Source organism: Emydura macquarii, unplaced genomic scaffold, assembly GCF_026122565.2.
Source record: "Emydura macquarii macquarii isolate MOO-44397 ecotype Brisbane River unplaced genomic scaffold, CSIRO-AGI_Emac_v2 contig_2636, whole genome shotgun sequence".
Classification (NCBI taxonomy): Eukaryota; Metazoa; Chordata; order Testudines; family Chelidae; genus Emydura; species Emydura macquarii.
Window position 1 is genome coordinate 38,805,464 of NW_027132773.1, and position 14,966 is coordinate 38,820,429.

The following is a 14,966-nucleotide window of genomic DNA, read 5'->3' on the forward strand; positions in this document are numbered from 1 at the left end:
TGCTGAAAGAAAGGAGCAAATGGGAAAGGGAGAGGGCTAGGAGTGGGGTGGGACTGGGAGCAAGAAGGAGGGGGAGCAGGTCACAACAAAGCAGGTGCTGAGTCCAGCCAGCCCTGCAGGACAGGAGCTGCTTCAACTAGGACAGGGGGTTTTGTAGGTCAAAGCAGGACAGTCCTACAAAAACCCAGGACTGTTGTGAAGTCTGTGAATATCACTCTCTAACTCTGAATACTGCACAGTCATCATCGCCTCCATTTTTTTCTTTCTTAGTGGTAATTTAGGTAAAAGAGTGTTGTGTGTAATTATTTCTAAAGCTAATGATTAAAATGAAATTACCTGCCTAACTAGGGAACATTGGGACCCCTTCCTATCTCATTTGCACACTCCAGTACAAAAACAGGACAGAAGAGAAATCATAATGGTTCAGAAAATGTAGTTGAGGATTCAGTAAGTAGTGTTCTTCCTCTGCCATATTGCTGAACCAGTGTCCCAGCATGGGCCTAGGCCACACTGCTGCTGAAGATAGCATGTGTCAGATGAAACATAAAAGAAAGCTGCTATGCCGCTTTCATAGGAATATCAGAAACACAGAAGTTATTACTGAAAAAGACCTATAAGATCATTCAGTCAACCGAGCTGGCATTGCAGGATTGGTCCCTACAGTCCATATTTAATGTTTTGTCCGATTTTGTTTTATGTCTCTAACAAAGAGGCTTTTACCACGTCCATCAAGTTTTTCTTGATATTCAGCCTAAATTTTCCCCTTCTGAACTTCATTTTATTTATGCCAGGTTATGCTTTTGTGACTCAGACCAAATAAATCTCTCTATCCTTGGGTACAAATTATGAATGACTTATCTCACTCAGACAAATTCAGAATCGATACATAAAGTGGTGTTACTCATATTCACTTTTACATTCACTTGGACCCAAGTTGAAGTAAATTGAAAGGAGTCCAAGTCACATCGTCATATGCATCATTTTCTGAATTTGGCCGACTGACTTCAGTGGGACTGCTCCCATGAATAAGTTGTTTCTTGGTGTCGCTATTTGGTCATTGGTGTTTTCAGCTATCAAATATTTATTGACTATTTTAATGCCTACCCAAATCCATTTTCATCTTTTAGACACACTTTATGAACAGTGGTTAATCCCAGTTTCCTAGCCAAATTCTCATATGGGATAATTACATTTTGCTTGCCAAATTTCCTTCTGCAGTTTCAGCTGAATGTTGTTAGCACTGATGGTTTTTCATGATAAATCATATGAAAAAGACAAAGTCGTGGGGGAAAAAAGACCAAAGTCACAAATTAATATTTAAAATGCCTGAAGTTTATCTTCAAGTAGAAAGTGATTAGAACAGTGTAATAATATTTAAGTAATAGTTTAAAAGCTTTTAACAGTGCTATTCCAGTGCCTTGAGGTTCTGTCCTACAGCAGTGCATAAATGCAGATCGGGAAATAAACACTGCTGCTATTTTCCTACCTCTAAGAGTAGCAACTCTATGACAAATGCCTTTTTTACCCTGACAATGGCTAGAAATATCACAGAATCTATTACCTTCCCCTCCCCGATGCAATACCATTAACCTTAATTATGAAGTTGTAAGTGTTCCTTCTCTCTCTTATCTACCATGCTGCACAGGTTTTAACTTGGCAGCTCTCAATGAACCAATTTCACTTAGAACATCGGTCAGAAATTATGGGGTTTTTTAAACATGAAAAACCAGGGAACTCATGATTTCTCTCATAAATACACACCTTTAGATATGGTATTCATCTTTGTTTCCTGCTCCAAATTGTTGTGTAGTGTTGGTATGTGATGGTTCCATTACATAGGAGTCTGAAATGATACTTGTATGTCCCTTTAAGGCCCAAATCCTGCAAACACCTGGGTGTATATGAATAGTGCCTTAAAGCTGTACATTTATACCACTGATGGGATACTCATGCATATAAAGATACTTGTGTGTGGTTGTAAGTTGAGGCCTTAGATTATTCTTGAATTCTTTGGAATTCCTCAGTATAGAAATGGCTGCTATTTAGATCATTATTAACTTTTTAAAAAAATCCAGACTAATGCTCAACCCCAAATTTAGGAGCTTAGTCCTCTGCTGTGCTGAATTTATGCTTGGTGTAGCTGAGGGAGAGGAGTGGGGAAAGGTAGCTCTAAGCCACCATCCCACTCCTTTGATCCTGGCTGGGATGGATAAAAGTCAATGCTTTTTTTTCAAAAAAATCAAAACAATTGGATTTTTTAATTTAAATCAGATATTTTGTTAGTTTTTTAAAAATAAAACTGGTTTAAAATAAAATCTGAATTTAATACAAAATATATTGAGGCCTAAATGTATTAAAATCTCTTAAAACATTTAAGTAAAAAATATATATATACTGACGCCATGAGCCTCTATCATAAACTTTGACTTAAAGACTTCTGTATAAAAAAAGAATGAATCAGGGGGGAAAACATCTAACTTCTGAGGTTAAGCTTTGTAAATATGGCACAAGGAGTGGTTTGATCCTGCGGGTGTTATGTTTGGATACTTGGAAGCAGGCCCCCACATAATGGGGGGTCAGGTAAGGGTACACTTTACGGGGCCTGGAGGCCTTGGGGGGCCTGGCCCAGGCTGCAACCCCCATTACCATGAGGAAAAAATTGAGGCTAAATTGTAGATCATGCCTGAGGATATTTATAGAAATTTATTTCCCTGTATCTATGTATCTATTGTCCAGATCTTGAGAGAATTGCTGGAGCCAATCAGAAGCAGTGTTAGAGCAGTCTCAAGCAACACTCTGAACAGTGAGTTGCTGGGCCTGCTGGCTCAGCCCAGGCCCTTCTCTAGAATAGAGAGTGTGCGCTTGTGCAGTTAAACTAGGACTTGTAGTGTGAGACTGAGAGACAGAGAGATTTGTGCTCCTCTCTGTGACATGGTCTATCATAACAAGATCAAGAACTACCAGTCCCAGAGTTCCTTGTGCATAGGCAGGAGGGAGGGACAGCCAGTGGGAGCCAGTGCTGCTGCTTCTTCTGGTAGGATTTGCAGGACCAAAATATATGTGAGTAAGTGTCTAATTCACTCACAGTCACCCTCCCCCGCCCCCCATACTGCCATGTCTGGTGGTGGCTATAAATACAAATCAGGCAGCCAGAAATGGAAGAAGGTAAGATAAAGGGAACTAAATGAAGTTAAAGGACACCAATCTATCCTCCAGTTTTTCAAATCAGACAAGGTCTTTCTGCTGTCAGGCAATATACTAATTAGAAAAGCAGATGAACAAAATCAAGATGAAAATGATTTCAATATAGAGACTGTGTCTGTGGCACTGGCAATTGATGGCAAAGAAAAGCTGCCAGAACATGCATCATGTGACTCCAATCTAATGCTTGGTAGTATCACCATTAGCACCACCACATTCAGAAGGTTTACAAGAAGCAGGAGAGAGTAGTAAACTATATACTAAATTTCTTGAACATGAAAAGAGCATAGAACATAAAATTTGCTACTGCCAGTGGAAGCAATTACAGCAGTCACTGTCACTGTCAGGTGGACAGTGAGAATCAAAAACAAATATTAACAGAAGCTACAAGATGGAAAGAAATACTGGAGAGATGGTTGGATGTTACCTTATTTCTTTCTTCATGGCTTTAGCATTGCAAGGAGATAATAATCTGCTAGGTGACCCACACAATGAATGGTCACTTTCTTGGACTCTTGAGATGATAGCTTTGGGGAGCTAATTCATGATTTTGCAATGAAAAAGGCCAGAAAAATAAAGCTTTAAAGTTAACTGGCCTAATTATAAAATGTTTGCAGTCACACTGGTCCATTAGAATAAAAAAATCAAGACATTGATAGGGTATAATATCTTTATAATGACCAAAAAGTTACAAAATAGTCAGCAAACTTGTAAGGACTCTCAGGCTGGATGTTATGTTAAACAAAAATAGCAAAGGATGGGCATTTTTCAGAAATATAGAATATGAAACAGTAATTTCAGAATTCAAACTTTTTTCATGGCTCATGAGATTGTATGTATGGGATGAGGGACTGTGGTATGTGTGTGGGAGAGGTCCATGTTACAAGTTTGTCCTGGGCCTGAAAAAATTATGCTTGGGCCCTGCTTGGAAGTTACTTGCACTCAGAGAGAAACCAGCAGACAGGAACACAGGGAGATGTAAACACACACAGACTGAGTTTATTCTCCTACTCTAAAACCACAGTTGGCAACAATGCCCATCTGTGAATACAACTAGCAGCCAATGGCCTGTGCATGGTCCAAAAATTGATGTTAGAGGTCGATGGTTGATGAGAAGTGTGAACTTCCATCCAAACAGATACTGGTGAAATTTCCAAATTCTGAAAATGATTCCCAGTGCTCAATTTGGGCATAGTTAGTTTTGGCCTTGCTTAAGGTGCATGATGCAAAAGCAATGAGTCTATCCTCTCCAGAGGGCATAATGTGTGACACAACCACTCCCACACCATAAGGAGAGGCATCGCAGGCCAACTGTAGAGGTAAGAATGGGTCAAAATGTGTCAAAACCTCTGAATTCAGCAATGCACATTTAGCCTTGTTAAATGCAACATCACAGGCTTAAGTCCACTTCCAAACCTTGTTTTGGCCAAGGAGTTCATGTAGTGGTTTTAGTAGTGTTGCTAAATGTGGAATAAATTTTCCATAATAGTTCATTAGTCCTAAAAAAGAGCGCAGTTGGCTCATGTTTTTAGGAGGCAGAGCTTCCACAATAGCCTTGACTTTTGCAGGAGCCTTACGAAGGCCAGTAGCATCAATGACATGGCCCAGACATTTAACAGAGGGCTTGAAGAATTCACATTTGTCTTTGTGGACTCGTAAGCCATCCTCTTCCAGTCTTTGTAGGGCAGCATCCAGGTTCTTAAGGTGATTCTCCTCATTCTTGCCAGTGACCAGGATGTCCTCAAGATAGCACTGGACTCCTGGCAAGCCATTCAGGATCTGGTCCATAGCCCTCTAGAACAAAACTGGAACAGACATTATTCCGAAGGGAAAGCAACAGTATTGGTACAGTCCTTTATATGTCATGATAGTCAACAGCTCTTGGGACTTTTCATCGACGTGCATCTGTAAATATGCCTGACGCAGATCAAACTTGCTGAACTTTTGTCCACCAGCCAAGCCAGTGAAGAGGTCATTGATCTGGGGAAGAGGGTATTGCTCTGCACATAACACCGGGTTACCAGTAACCTTAAAATCCCCACAAATCCAAATGGACCCATCTTTCTTCAATACTGGAATGATTGGTGTTGCCCATTGGCTGTGGGTAACAGGTACTAGGACTCCATTTTTGATCAGGCACTCCAGGTCCACTTCAACTTTTGTCTTGATGGCATATGGCAGAGTTCTGGCTTTCAGACATTTTGGTTGGCTGTCAGGCTTAATGTTCAATTTCACAGTGATTCCTTTCATACTTCTCAGGTCCTGTTCAAAAACAGCAGCATGTTTCTTTAATACAGCTGCCAGACCTGTTTCACCCATAGCTATCATGTGCACTTCTTCCCAATTCAGCTGGATCTTCTTAAGCCATGGCCTTCCAATTAAAGCAAGGTAATTGCCTTCCACCACAAAGAGTGGCAATTGAGCAGTCTGTCCATTGAGCTCCACTTTAACATCAGTAGTACCCTACATAGGTACAGCTTCCCCAGTGTATGTCTTCAGCACGATTTTTGTCGGCTTAAGCGGAAGATGCTTTAGCTTCTCCTTATACACAGTGTCTGAGACCAGCGAAATTGCTTCTCCTGTATCCAGTTCCATGTGTACAGGTGTTATACCAGGCACTGCTGCCTGTTGGTTTTGGATACCAGGTAAGGAATAAAAACATGCCCGCACTGGTTAGGTACACTTATTTTTAATTACGTTTTATGCTTTAAACAGCAGAGGGAGACCTTAGGGCTCTGTGAAGCGGCTGCAGGGGAATGCCAGACACTTTGGGTGAGTTTATGGCAGAGTCTTTGGCATTGTTCGCATTTTAAGCTTTTATATATCATAACATATTTACTTTAGGGCATAGCGGGAATTGGCTTATTTACAGCAGGTGACTTGGCTAACACTTTTACTTTTTTTGGCACAGAACACAATTAAATAACGGGAGAAAAAACAGGTTATATAATTGTGCTCTGCTTAACTAGTTTTAACCAGACCCGCCACGTCACTATTTTAAACACGTTACAACATTTTTTGCAGCCTATACTACAACAGGTTTATCTTCCAACAGCGGGATTACCCAGTATTCATGTGAGCCAACTGCCATGCACAAGTTTCCAGTCTGTCTGCTTTACTTTCAGTTTGTGCCGTGAGCAGGAACAGCACAGTCACCCAGAACAGTAAAAGGTTTTTCTTACATTTTACTTTTGCTTCTTGCTGGTGGTAGTGCAGGTTCATCATCCTCGTCACTTACTTGCACTCAGAAAGAAACCAACAGAGAGGAACATATAGGGATATGTAAACACACACAGACTGGGTTTATTCTCCTACTCTAAGACCAGACAGAACTGGCTGAGCTATCCCATAATAGGCTAGTGTTGCCTGATTTCTGGGTGTTCAGTAATTTGAATGGAGTTATAGACTTGCCAGTTGATCTGTTCAGAAGATAATGAGATTCTAGTCCCGGAATCAGGTTCCAGAAGAGTTTTTTCAGGGACCACCGAGGTGCAAGACAGGAATGCTCACACTGATAACTGAATCTGTATAATTTTATAAACTTTTATTAAGATAACATAAAATGATAGACAAATGACTGGTAACAAGAAAATGAATAATCAAATGGATAATGGGTAGGATTACAGTCTTATTCTAAAGACACATGTGATATATATATTTATACTGCATGCTTTGGATTAATATATTCACACCCTTCCCTGATGACCTGGTTGAGAGAGATGTTTGGTTCCTCAACTCTTGAGTGGAGGGGTGGAGAGCTAGGCAATGCTCGAGAGTTAAGAGCTATAAGGCTAAGACTAAGACTACAAATAATACTAAGTATAAACTAAGAGCAAAATATCCTAACAAACACTATTTAAAAAGAAGCTTAAAGAAGGAGTTGCTGGTGATTACCCCCAAGTAACATGGTTTGCCCATTTTTATATCCTGAACAATATGGGTCCTCCTCCAAAGTTCAAACTTGGCTTCTTCATCCCAAAACTATTAGGGTACACTTATTCTATAGGCTGGCAGGTTCATGCATATTAATGACATATCCATATCCTTTCCAGATAGTTCACTCATCTCACCTTTGTTATTTCTGGCCCTTTTTGTGGGTTTTGTGGCATACCTGTGAAGTTTACTTAGGGCATAAACTGAGGCAACCCCCGCCCCCCTCCCCTCTCCCGGTCTTGATGCCTCCTGAATTATCTTGGGTAAAGGTTATAACCACATATGTCTTATCCTTTAACTCATCCTTACTTATCTGGGCCAAAGGTCCCAAACATATGTACGCTAACTGTCTTAGCTTTCATACAGGATGTGGCTGCTTTACAGCTGTAATACGTTAATATGAATCTATGACTCCAGTATAATAAAACAACACTTAAATCTATAAGGAAAGGTATATATTGTAGGCAAGCAAGCTAGTCCTATAGGCTACACTATTTATGTTAGCTACGGCAAGCTAGGCAGGACACAAAATACACAACAACCAGTAGACTACATGAATATTTGTAAGATAGTGATGGAACTCTGGGCATCAGGGTGAAATCCTGGCTCATAGGGTCTTTGCCAGGCTGTCACCTCAGTTGTTAGCACAGGAGCGGTAGCAGCTATAAACCCCTATCTGTGATGTAGCTGCTAAAGGTTGACACAGAGCTACACTCTGATAGTGTGGTTTATAGAAGGGCCTAATTTGCCACATTCCTTTTGAAAGATCATGTGGCAAAGTGGATGAGACATGGCTCTATTATACTAGCTACCGGGGTCTAACTCCCAGCTGTGCCTGAAATAACTTTATGCAAACTCTGTTATCTTATCTGAGAAATGGGTGAATGGCATTTACCCCGAAAGGTAGCAGTTTGAGATGTTGGCTTGTAATAAGGCTTGTGAAAGGCACAGAAATATTAACATCAGTCAATAGAAGAGCTGGGACTAGTGTTCTTTGTCTTTGGGGTTCCAGTTTATTGCATCTTCCCCTAAGGGGGAGGGGGGCTTGGTGTCTCTCTCTCTCTCTCTCTCTGTATGTCTACACTGACGGCAGCAAAGTCACCGCTGTCAGATCGACCTATCTGGATCAACTGAGTGGTCAGTGAAGACCTGCTCAGTCGATCCAGAAGTCGACGCAGTAAAACCACCCCTTCAAGTGGCGTACTGCTGCATTGACAGGAACGCGGTTCCCATCGGCACAGTTCAGTGAAGACACCGCGCAGAACGGAAGCACAGCAGTTGACAGGAGTTACGCAAGCTACTCTGCATAGCTTACGTAACTCCCGTCGACTGCTGCCGAATCGCCTGGTAAGTGTAGACCAGGGCTCACTCTCTCTCCATTTGCTTCCCCAAATTCATGTGACAGCTTGAGCTTTTTGTGTCTTCATGAAACGCTCTGCCGCAGGACCAAAAGAGAAGTTACTCATGATATATTCACAGAAGTTGGCAACACAGCGGTAGCTGTAAAATACTAGCATTATGACTTAATAGGGTTTTGCATTCCTTTTGCACAGGTGTCACTAACTACACATGGTTCGAAGGAGAATCAGACCCTCAGTATTCCCAGGTTTCTTAAGTAGTTTATAAAAAATTTGGAGGTCTCTGTATGATACTTGATTTCAACTTGTGAAATTTCAGTCCAAGATGCACAATTCTGAATAAAATTTCTGTCTCTGATTTTCAGAGCAGTGTAGCTTGTTTAGTAGTGCCTGGACTTTGACATTTCCCTTGAGAGGTGTTCCATCCCTCCCCTCCTCCCCATATGCAAATCTCTCTTTCTTCCTCTGGCTGCAATTTATTCTCTTTATCCTCCTTTAAAAGAACCCCTTTTTTGACATCTTAGAAACCTGCAAAGAGAGAAAAATCCAGAATAATGGATGTGTGAGGTTAATATAGAAAGGTTACCTTTCTTATATGTAAATTGTTTTTCTTTTGAAGGTCATACTCACCAAACCACAATGATCCTATTTCCTCCTATGTTTCTTTTATTTCTCAGTCTCTTTGGAAAGATTCCTTGCTAGGGAGGAATTCTTTCTTGGGATGGCTGGAGCTTGCATTCCGCCACCTTGGCTGAGTGACCACTGATATCTGATTAGGGCAAAGGCCCCATTATTAAGTAAGGGACTGTATTATTCCCGTGGCAGCAGGCTCTTCCTGAGAATTTCCCACAATGGTTCTGTTACTCTTTAACTGTACACTTAGCCAATTTTCAGGATCTTGTGGGTTGTTTCCATTAGGGAAAGGAATTAATGATTTCAGGTATTTCTTTGATGCAATCCTGTTTATTTACAAAGAATATAGATAAAGTCCTGTTTCCCTGAACACAGGAGGAATCAAACAACAGGAGACAGTTTCTTTGCTCACAGCTTCAAGCTTCTTTTTAGCCAATGTGCTACCCAAAAGCTCACTTAGCTTTTTCTCAGGGACACACTACTCGTGCTTCTGGGCAATCTCTTAGGCTTCCTTGTTGCCTTTTCTGTCTGTGTCTCTGATGGTTCAGCTGCTTCTCTCTGACTCACACACATACGCCTCCATCTCTACCTCCAGTACCCTGCCCCCTGCGTTTGCATTCAGACCTCAGGGGAAATCCCTCAAACTATATGGCTGGATTCCTACTCCAGCCTTGCATGTGCCTGTGTTTTGGCTAGCATTTCCTATTGTTTCAATTACCTGGTCCTTAAAGGAGCTGAATTGCTTTTTAAATTTATCCTGAATGAAGGCAGCTGTTATGCCCACCAGCTTCATAGAGGTTTCACCCAATTCCCAGCATAACAATTTTCTTTCTAGAGGATCTGTGAAGAGGTCTCTCCATGTGTTGGTTTGATTGAGGGACAGAATCAAGATGGAAAATGTCTGCCCCACTTCCATTGTGGCATTTTCCTATATGTGCATAGGAGCACGAGGAGCCAGATTTTGTCACAACATATGTATAACACACAGCTAACTATATATGTAAAGCATCTCTTTGTTCTAGATTTCTAGTAACAGCTGGCTTTGGAATCTTCTGGCATTTAGTCTATTGACTGAATTCACCATATCTGTTCCTTTCAAGAAGGCTGGCCGATTGCTCCTGGGGATTGCAGAGTATATGTTCTCCAATTTGGAGAATATTTTATTTGGCACCATTCTAACCTATATACCCATTTATCACTGTGAAGGAAATTGTATAAATGTAATAGAAATAATAAATAATCTTCATGAATATTCATAAGCTCAGAACTGTGAGCACTTACAAACAATGTGCGAGTTCTGTATACATGATGGTGCTTTAAGGATTTTGAAAGCTTGTTGTATTTTAGCTCATCTTTTTAAAGGAGTCTGTAAAGTTTTCAGTATTCTCAGCTGTCTTCATGTGCCAAAATAATGATTTGTTCTTTATATATATATATAAATCAATCACCGGGTTACATTAGCAGAGACAGCATGTGCTAATGAAGAAATGTTATAAATTATCACATATTTCACATCACTGTAAAAATTTAGGACTTATTTTTTCATTGCATTTGCATTTTTAAAGTGCGTTGTAGAGCTCACACTTATTGTGCCAGACACTGCAGGAAGACAGACAAGACACCAGGAATGTGGTTTCACTAGGCTGCAGTTTTATTAAGACATCTGGGAACTACCCAGCAATAACTCATCCAGTGCAAATCATCCCTCTTTTGTAATTTGTTCCACCTGATGGAGAGCTGTTCTGAGCCCCCTAGTCCATTAACCTATTCCTAGTTCCAGTGCTGGCACCCCACCACTTGCCATTCATATAAGGGTGGGTTTTCTCCTTGCTATACTAGATATTAGAAGCCCTAACCCTATTCCCCACCTTCTTTAGATGATGCCTTCTCCTAACCTGCTTCCAATTCTGGTTTATCAGGGAACCGGACACCTTATTGCACTGGGCACCTGACAATTTGTGACAAAATGTATTTTATAACCAAAACTACTCATTGGCTACATGGGCTGCTGAGAGGAAGGTGAAAAACCCGCCCAGCCTGGCCAGTTTGATAGTGAAGGAAGTACTTATTTCCAGCCCCCAAAAGGCAACTAGCATGAAGTCCACAGCAAGGCCCAAAAACGCAGTCCTGCTCTAATTCAAAGGGGAGAGGTGAGGGGACTTTTCTTCCCAGGGCACAATGGTGCACTTGGGCAGGGCAAAGGACTTATAAATCCTCCCACTGGTGTTTGGGAACCAATAGATTTATGCTGCACCCTTCTGTCCAACCACTCAGAATCAGCCACATAGCCCCTCTCTTCTAGTGCATAAGAAGACAAGGGAGGATCCACTCCTTAAAGGAGCCAAGGATTTTCTTTCCCCTGCTGGTCTAGATAAAGCGCTCAACACCTTTGAGACTGAAGGATCTACCCTGTTTTTCTAATGATCAAATACTGATGACTGCTAATGAATTTGCCCTTTTAGTGATCGAATACTGTGGCCAATCCTCTTAAAAACTTGATGAAAACAAGTTAGTGGATTAATAAAATTTAGTGTTTTAAAGTCTATTGATCAGTTCACTTCATAAATGTGTTATATTTGCCATTGTGACTAAGTTGAACAATATGAGATGCCTTTGTCCTAAATACAATATGTGTTGCTTTTATGGGAAAAAAATACATTTTATACATTATTTTTCAGAACAAATACAATTATACATTATAGCTAGGGTTGCCACCCATCTGGGTTTTACCTTGAAAGTCCATTTTCTGGCTTCTCTGTCCAGGTGCCATTTAGGGTTGCCAAGTGGCAAGTTTTTGACCAGAAAGTCCGGACAAAAAGGGGACCTGGCACCCTAAATGGCATCTGAACCAAAAGTCCAGTTACCGTGCGGTAGGGGGAGGCATTAACTTGTGCTGGCCCCTGCTCAGCCAGCAGGCAGGCTCCTTGAGACGATCCAGTGAGTCTCGAGCGATGGGGGAAGCATGAGCGAGCAACAGTGGCAGGGCAGGGGGGAAGAGGTGGAGCATTGAGTGGGGCATTGAGGGGAAGAGATGGTGAAGGGGTGGGGCTTGAGGGAAGAGGTGAAGCATGGCCAGCACTTGGGGGAAGAGGTGGAGAGCCTGAGGTCCAGCCTGGCCCCGATGTGTACACAGCTATATTTAGCACACTAGCATGAGCCCCACTAGCATATGCTAGTGGACCCGGGCTGGGAAGCTTACATCCGGATGCAGTGTAGACATGCAGTATGAGCCCAGTTCCGAAATCAGTTGGAGTTTTTCCATTTAAGTCAACGAGAGCATGATTTAGCTTCAGATGTGCCACGTTGATCTAAAATCCTTAATATCTGCAATTTATATTCACATTTTCTATTATATCTACCAAGATGACAAACTTGATATGTATATGTAACTCCAGTTAGTGTCAGTGGGACTTACCTGCATGATCAAAAGGCAAATTAAAGTCCTAAGGAAGGAGCTTTTCACTGATGGACATCAATACTGTGGCTACTCTAGGTGGGCTTTACCTTGTGAACCCACTGCATCTAAAAGACTGAATTTTACATCTATTCCTTTTTGTTCTGGCAGACACATTAATTTTGAAGAGTAATGCAAATAAATGTCACTTTCTCCAGAACTAATATCACTATTTCTCCTTGGATCAGCTGATAGGGATTTTACAGGAGTTGCTTTGTGAACATCTCTCCTGCTGTTCCTCTTACCTTCTACAACAGCCCTTCTCAAGCAAAGCACATCAATTTTGCAACATGCTTAGACGTACCCAGGTGGTGACCTAAAATCTAACGTCCTCTGCTGAGCCCTGTGCTGGTGAATAGCATATTGTGGTGCCTTTTTACTGCCAGACGGACCATTTTGATTCAGCTAAAGCAAAATAAAGTAAATAAAATTAAGTAAAGCAAAGTAAAAAAACAAACAAACAAGTTATTCTTCCAAATAACAGGAGTGCGAGAAGAGAAAAAAACCAGAAACGCATCTTTGATTTGACTATCCATTTATGTAAATAAGCTTGCCACATTGTTTATTGTTGTCTCTTTATGTTTCCAGGGCTACAGCTACCCACAGGGGCCAAGTTATATTCAAGGATGCCTTAGCACAGCAATTGTGTGAACACGGAGGTGAGAGCAATTGCATTTTAAATTTTAATGCCAAATGTGCTTTCTCCATTTTTATTCATATCAGTGTTATTCATCGTGGAAGGAAGCTATTTCATTGATCATGGAAAATCCAGAGTTAGGGTCTTTTTATATCCTTAATCCAGTTTCCCTTTGTACTCTCTAATGAATGATCAGGGGAATTTCATACATAGGTCCCAACTGTTAAACAAGAAGGAAAATAAAAAATTAAAATAAATCATATTCTAAAATACTCTGAAACTTTTCAAATGGGGCTAACCTCTGTTTTTGTCGGAAACACAAGTTGAATAACTACGACTGTATTAACTGTAAAAAAAAAATGCAATAGGCCTACAGCTAAAGTTTCATTTGCTATTGATCTCAATGGTATCTTTGTAGGGAACCTGCTTTCCCATTTTGCAAAAGTAGGTCATCAGATTTCTTCTAGTCAGCTACAACATTTGATCATTTTTAAAGCTAAACAGGATTGTTTGAAGTATACTAACTTCTTCAAAATCAGATTGTTGCTACAGGTTATCATATAAATCCTTTTGATGAATGATCTGAAAATAAATCTTATATTGTGAAAGTATGTCTACAAACTGTACATACTACACTGAACACACTTCATTAAAACACTTGGTGGTGAAGCAGGTATTCATCATTTATAGTGGAAAAACAAAGGAATTTCTGCACTGACACTGACTCGGAGTTTTATGTGTACACTCCCAACAATCCCATTTCCATGCTAGATGAGACAGTGGAACACTGGCCAAAAAATAGGTTTTGTGGTCAATCCAAGAGAAATATTCCAAAATCAGAGATGCATCATGCAGATTCATAGATAAGGGAAAATCCCACAAAATAGGCCCTTTTCAGCATCAAACAGAACTGCAGATATTTCTGATGAGTTTAGGAATGTTTTTATGTTCAGCTTTTTATAGGAAAATGCAGTTGAATATTTGATTAAGAGAATGAAACAAACAGAACTGAGTGGTAGAGTTATGAAGGACCTTGAAGTTTAGGACAAGAAAATGGAAAGCAACTAGAGGGATTCAAAGAGGAGGCTGACATTGTCAGAACGATGAGCTGGGAAAATAGTTTTAGCAGCTGTGTTTTGAATGTATTGGAAGAACATGATTGGGGATGTTGGGGAAGCCATAGTGGATTTATTACTATTATTGTTATTGTTATTACTGTAGCACCTAGGAGCCCGAGTCATGAACCAGAAACTCATTATGCTAGGTGCTGTATAAAGGTTACAGTAATCAATATGGGAGATGATGAAAGCCTAGATCAGAGTTTTCACTGTGTGGACAGAGAGAAGAGGTTGGATTTTGGAAATGTGGGGAAGAATTGAGATCTAACCATGGCCTACATACGCAGGGCAAGAGAGGGGGAGTTGCATGGGCCTGGGAAGATGGTATTGCTGTGAACAGGTGACAGAATTCCAAGCGGGTAGCACTGGAGTACAGTTCTGGCTATGTTAAGTTTGAGCTGACAGTGCAACTTCTAGGTAAAGACTCAGAGACATGGGCTGAAATATGAGATTAGATGGTGTCACCGGGCCTAGCTTCTCCCCCAACTCCAAAGCATTTGCTGCCACAGCCAGGCTTTTGCAAGGAGGTTTATTTCTTTAACAGAGGTTAGCCAATAAACAGAAAACTGTCTTAACTCATTCCTTAGCCTCAGACTTCAGGATCAGCTCTCCCAGGGGTATCTGGCACTCCT

At 40.9% G+C, this 14,966-nt stretch overlaps 1 protein-coding gene across 1 annotated transcript in view; it reads left to right on the plus strand.

The window, feature by feature from the left end:
• Window positions 1-14,966, plus strand: part of RELN (reelin) — a 434,942-nt gene that overhangs the window by 163,635 nt on the left and 256,341 nt on the right. The window contains exon 4 of the mRNA XM_067564502.1: window positions 13,168-13,238. Within this exon, the coding sequence (XP_067420603.1) occupies window positions 13,168-13,238 (71 nt within the window). The remainder of the gene's footprint in view (window positions 1-13,167; window positions 13,239-14,966) is intronic.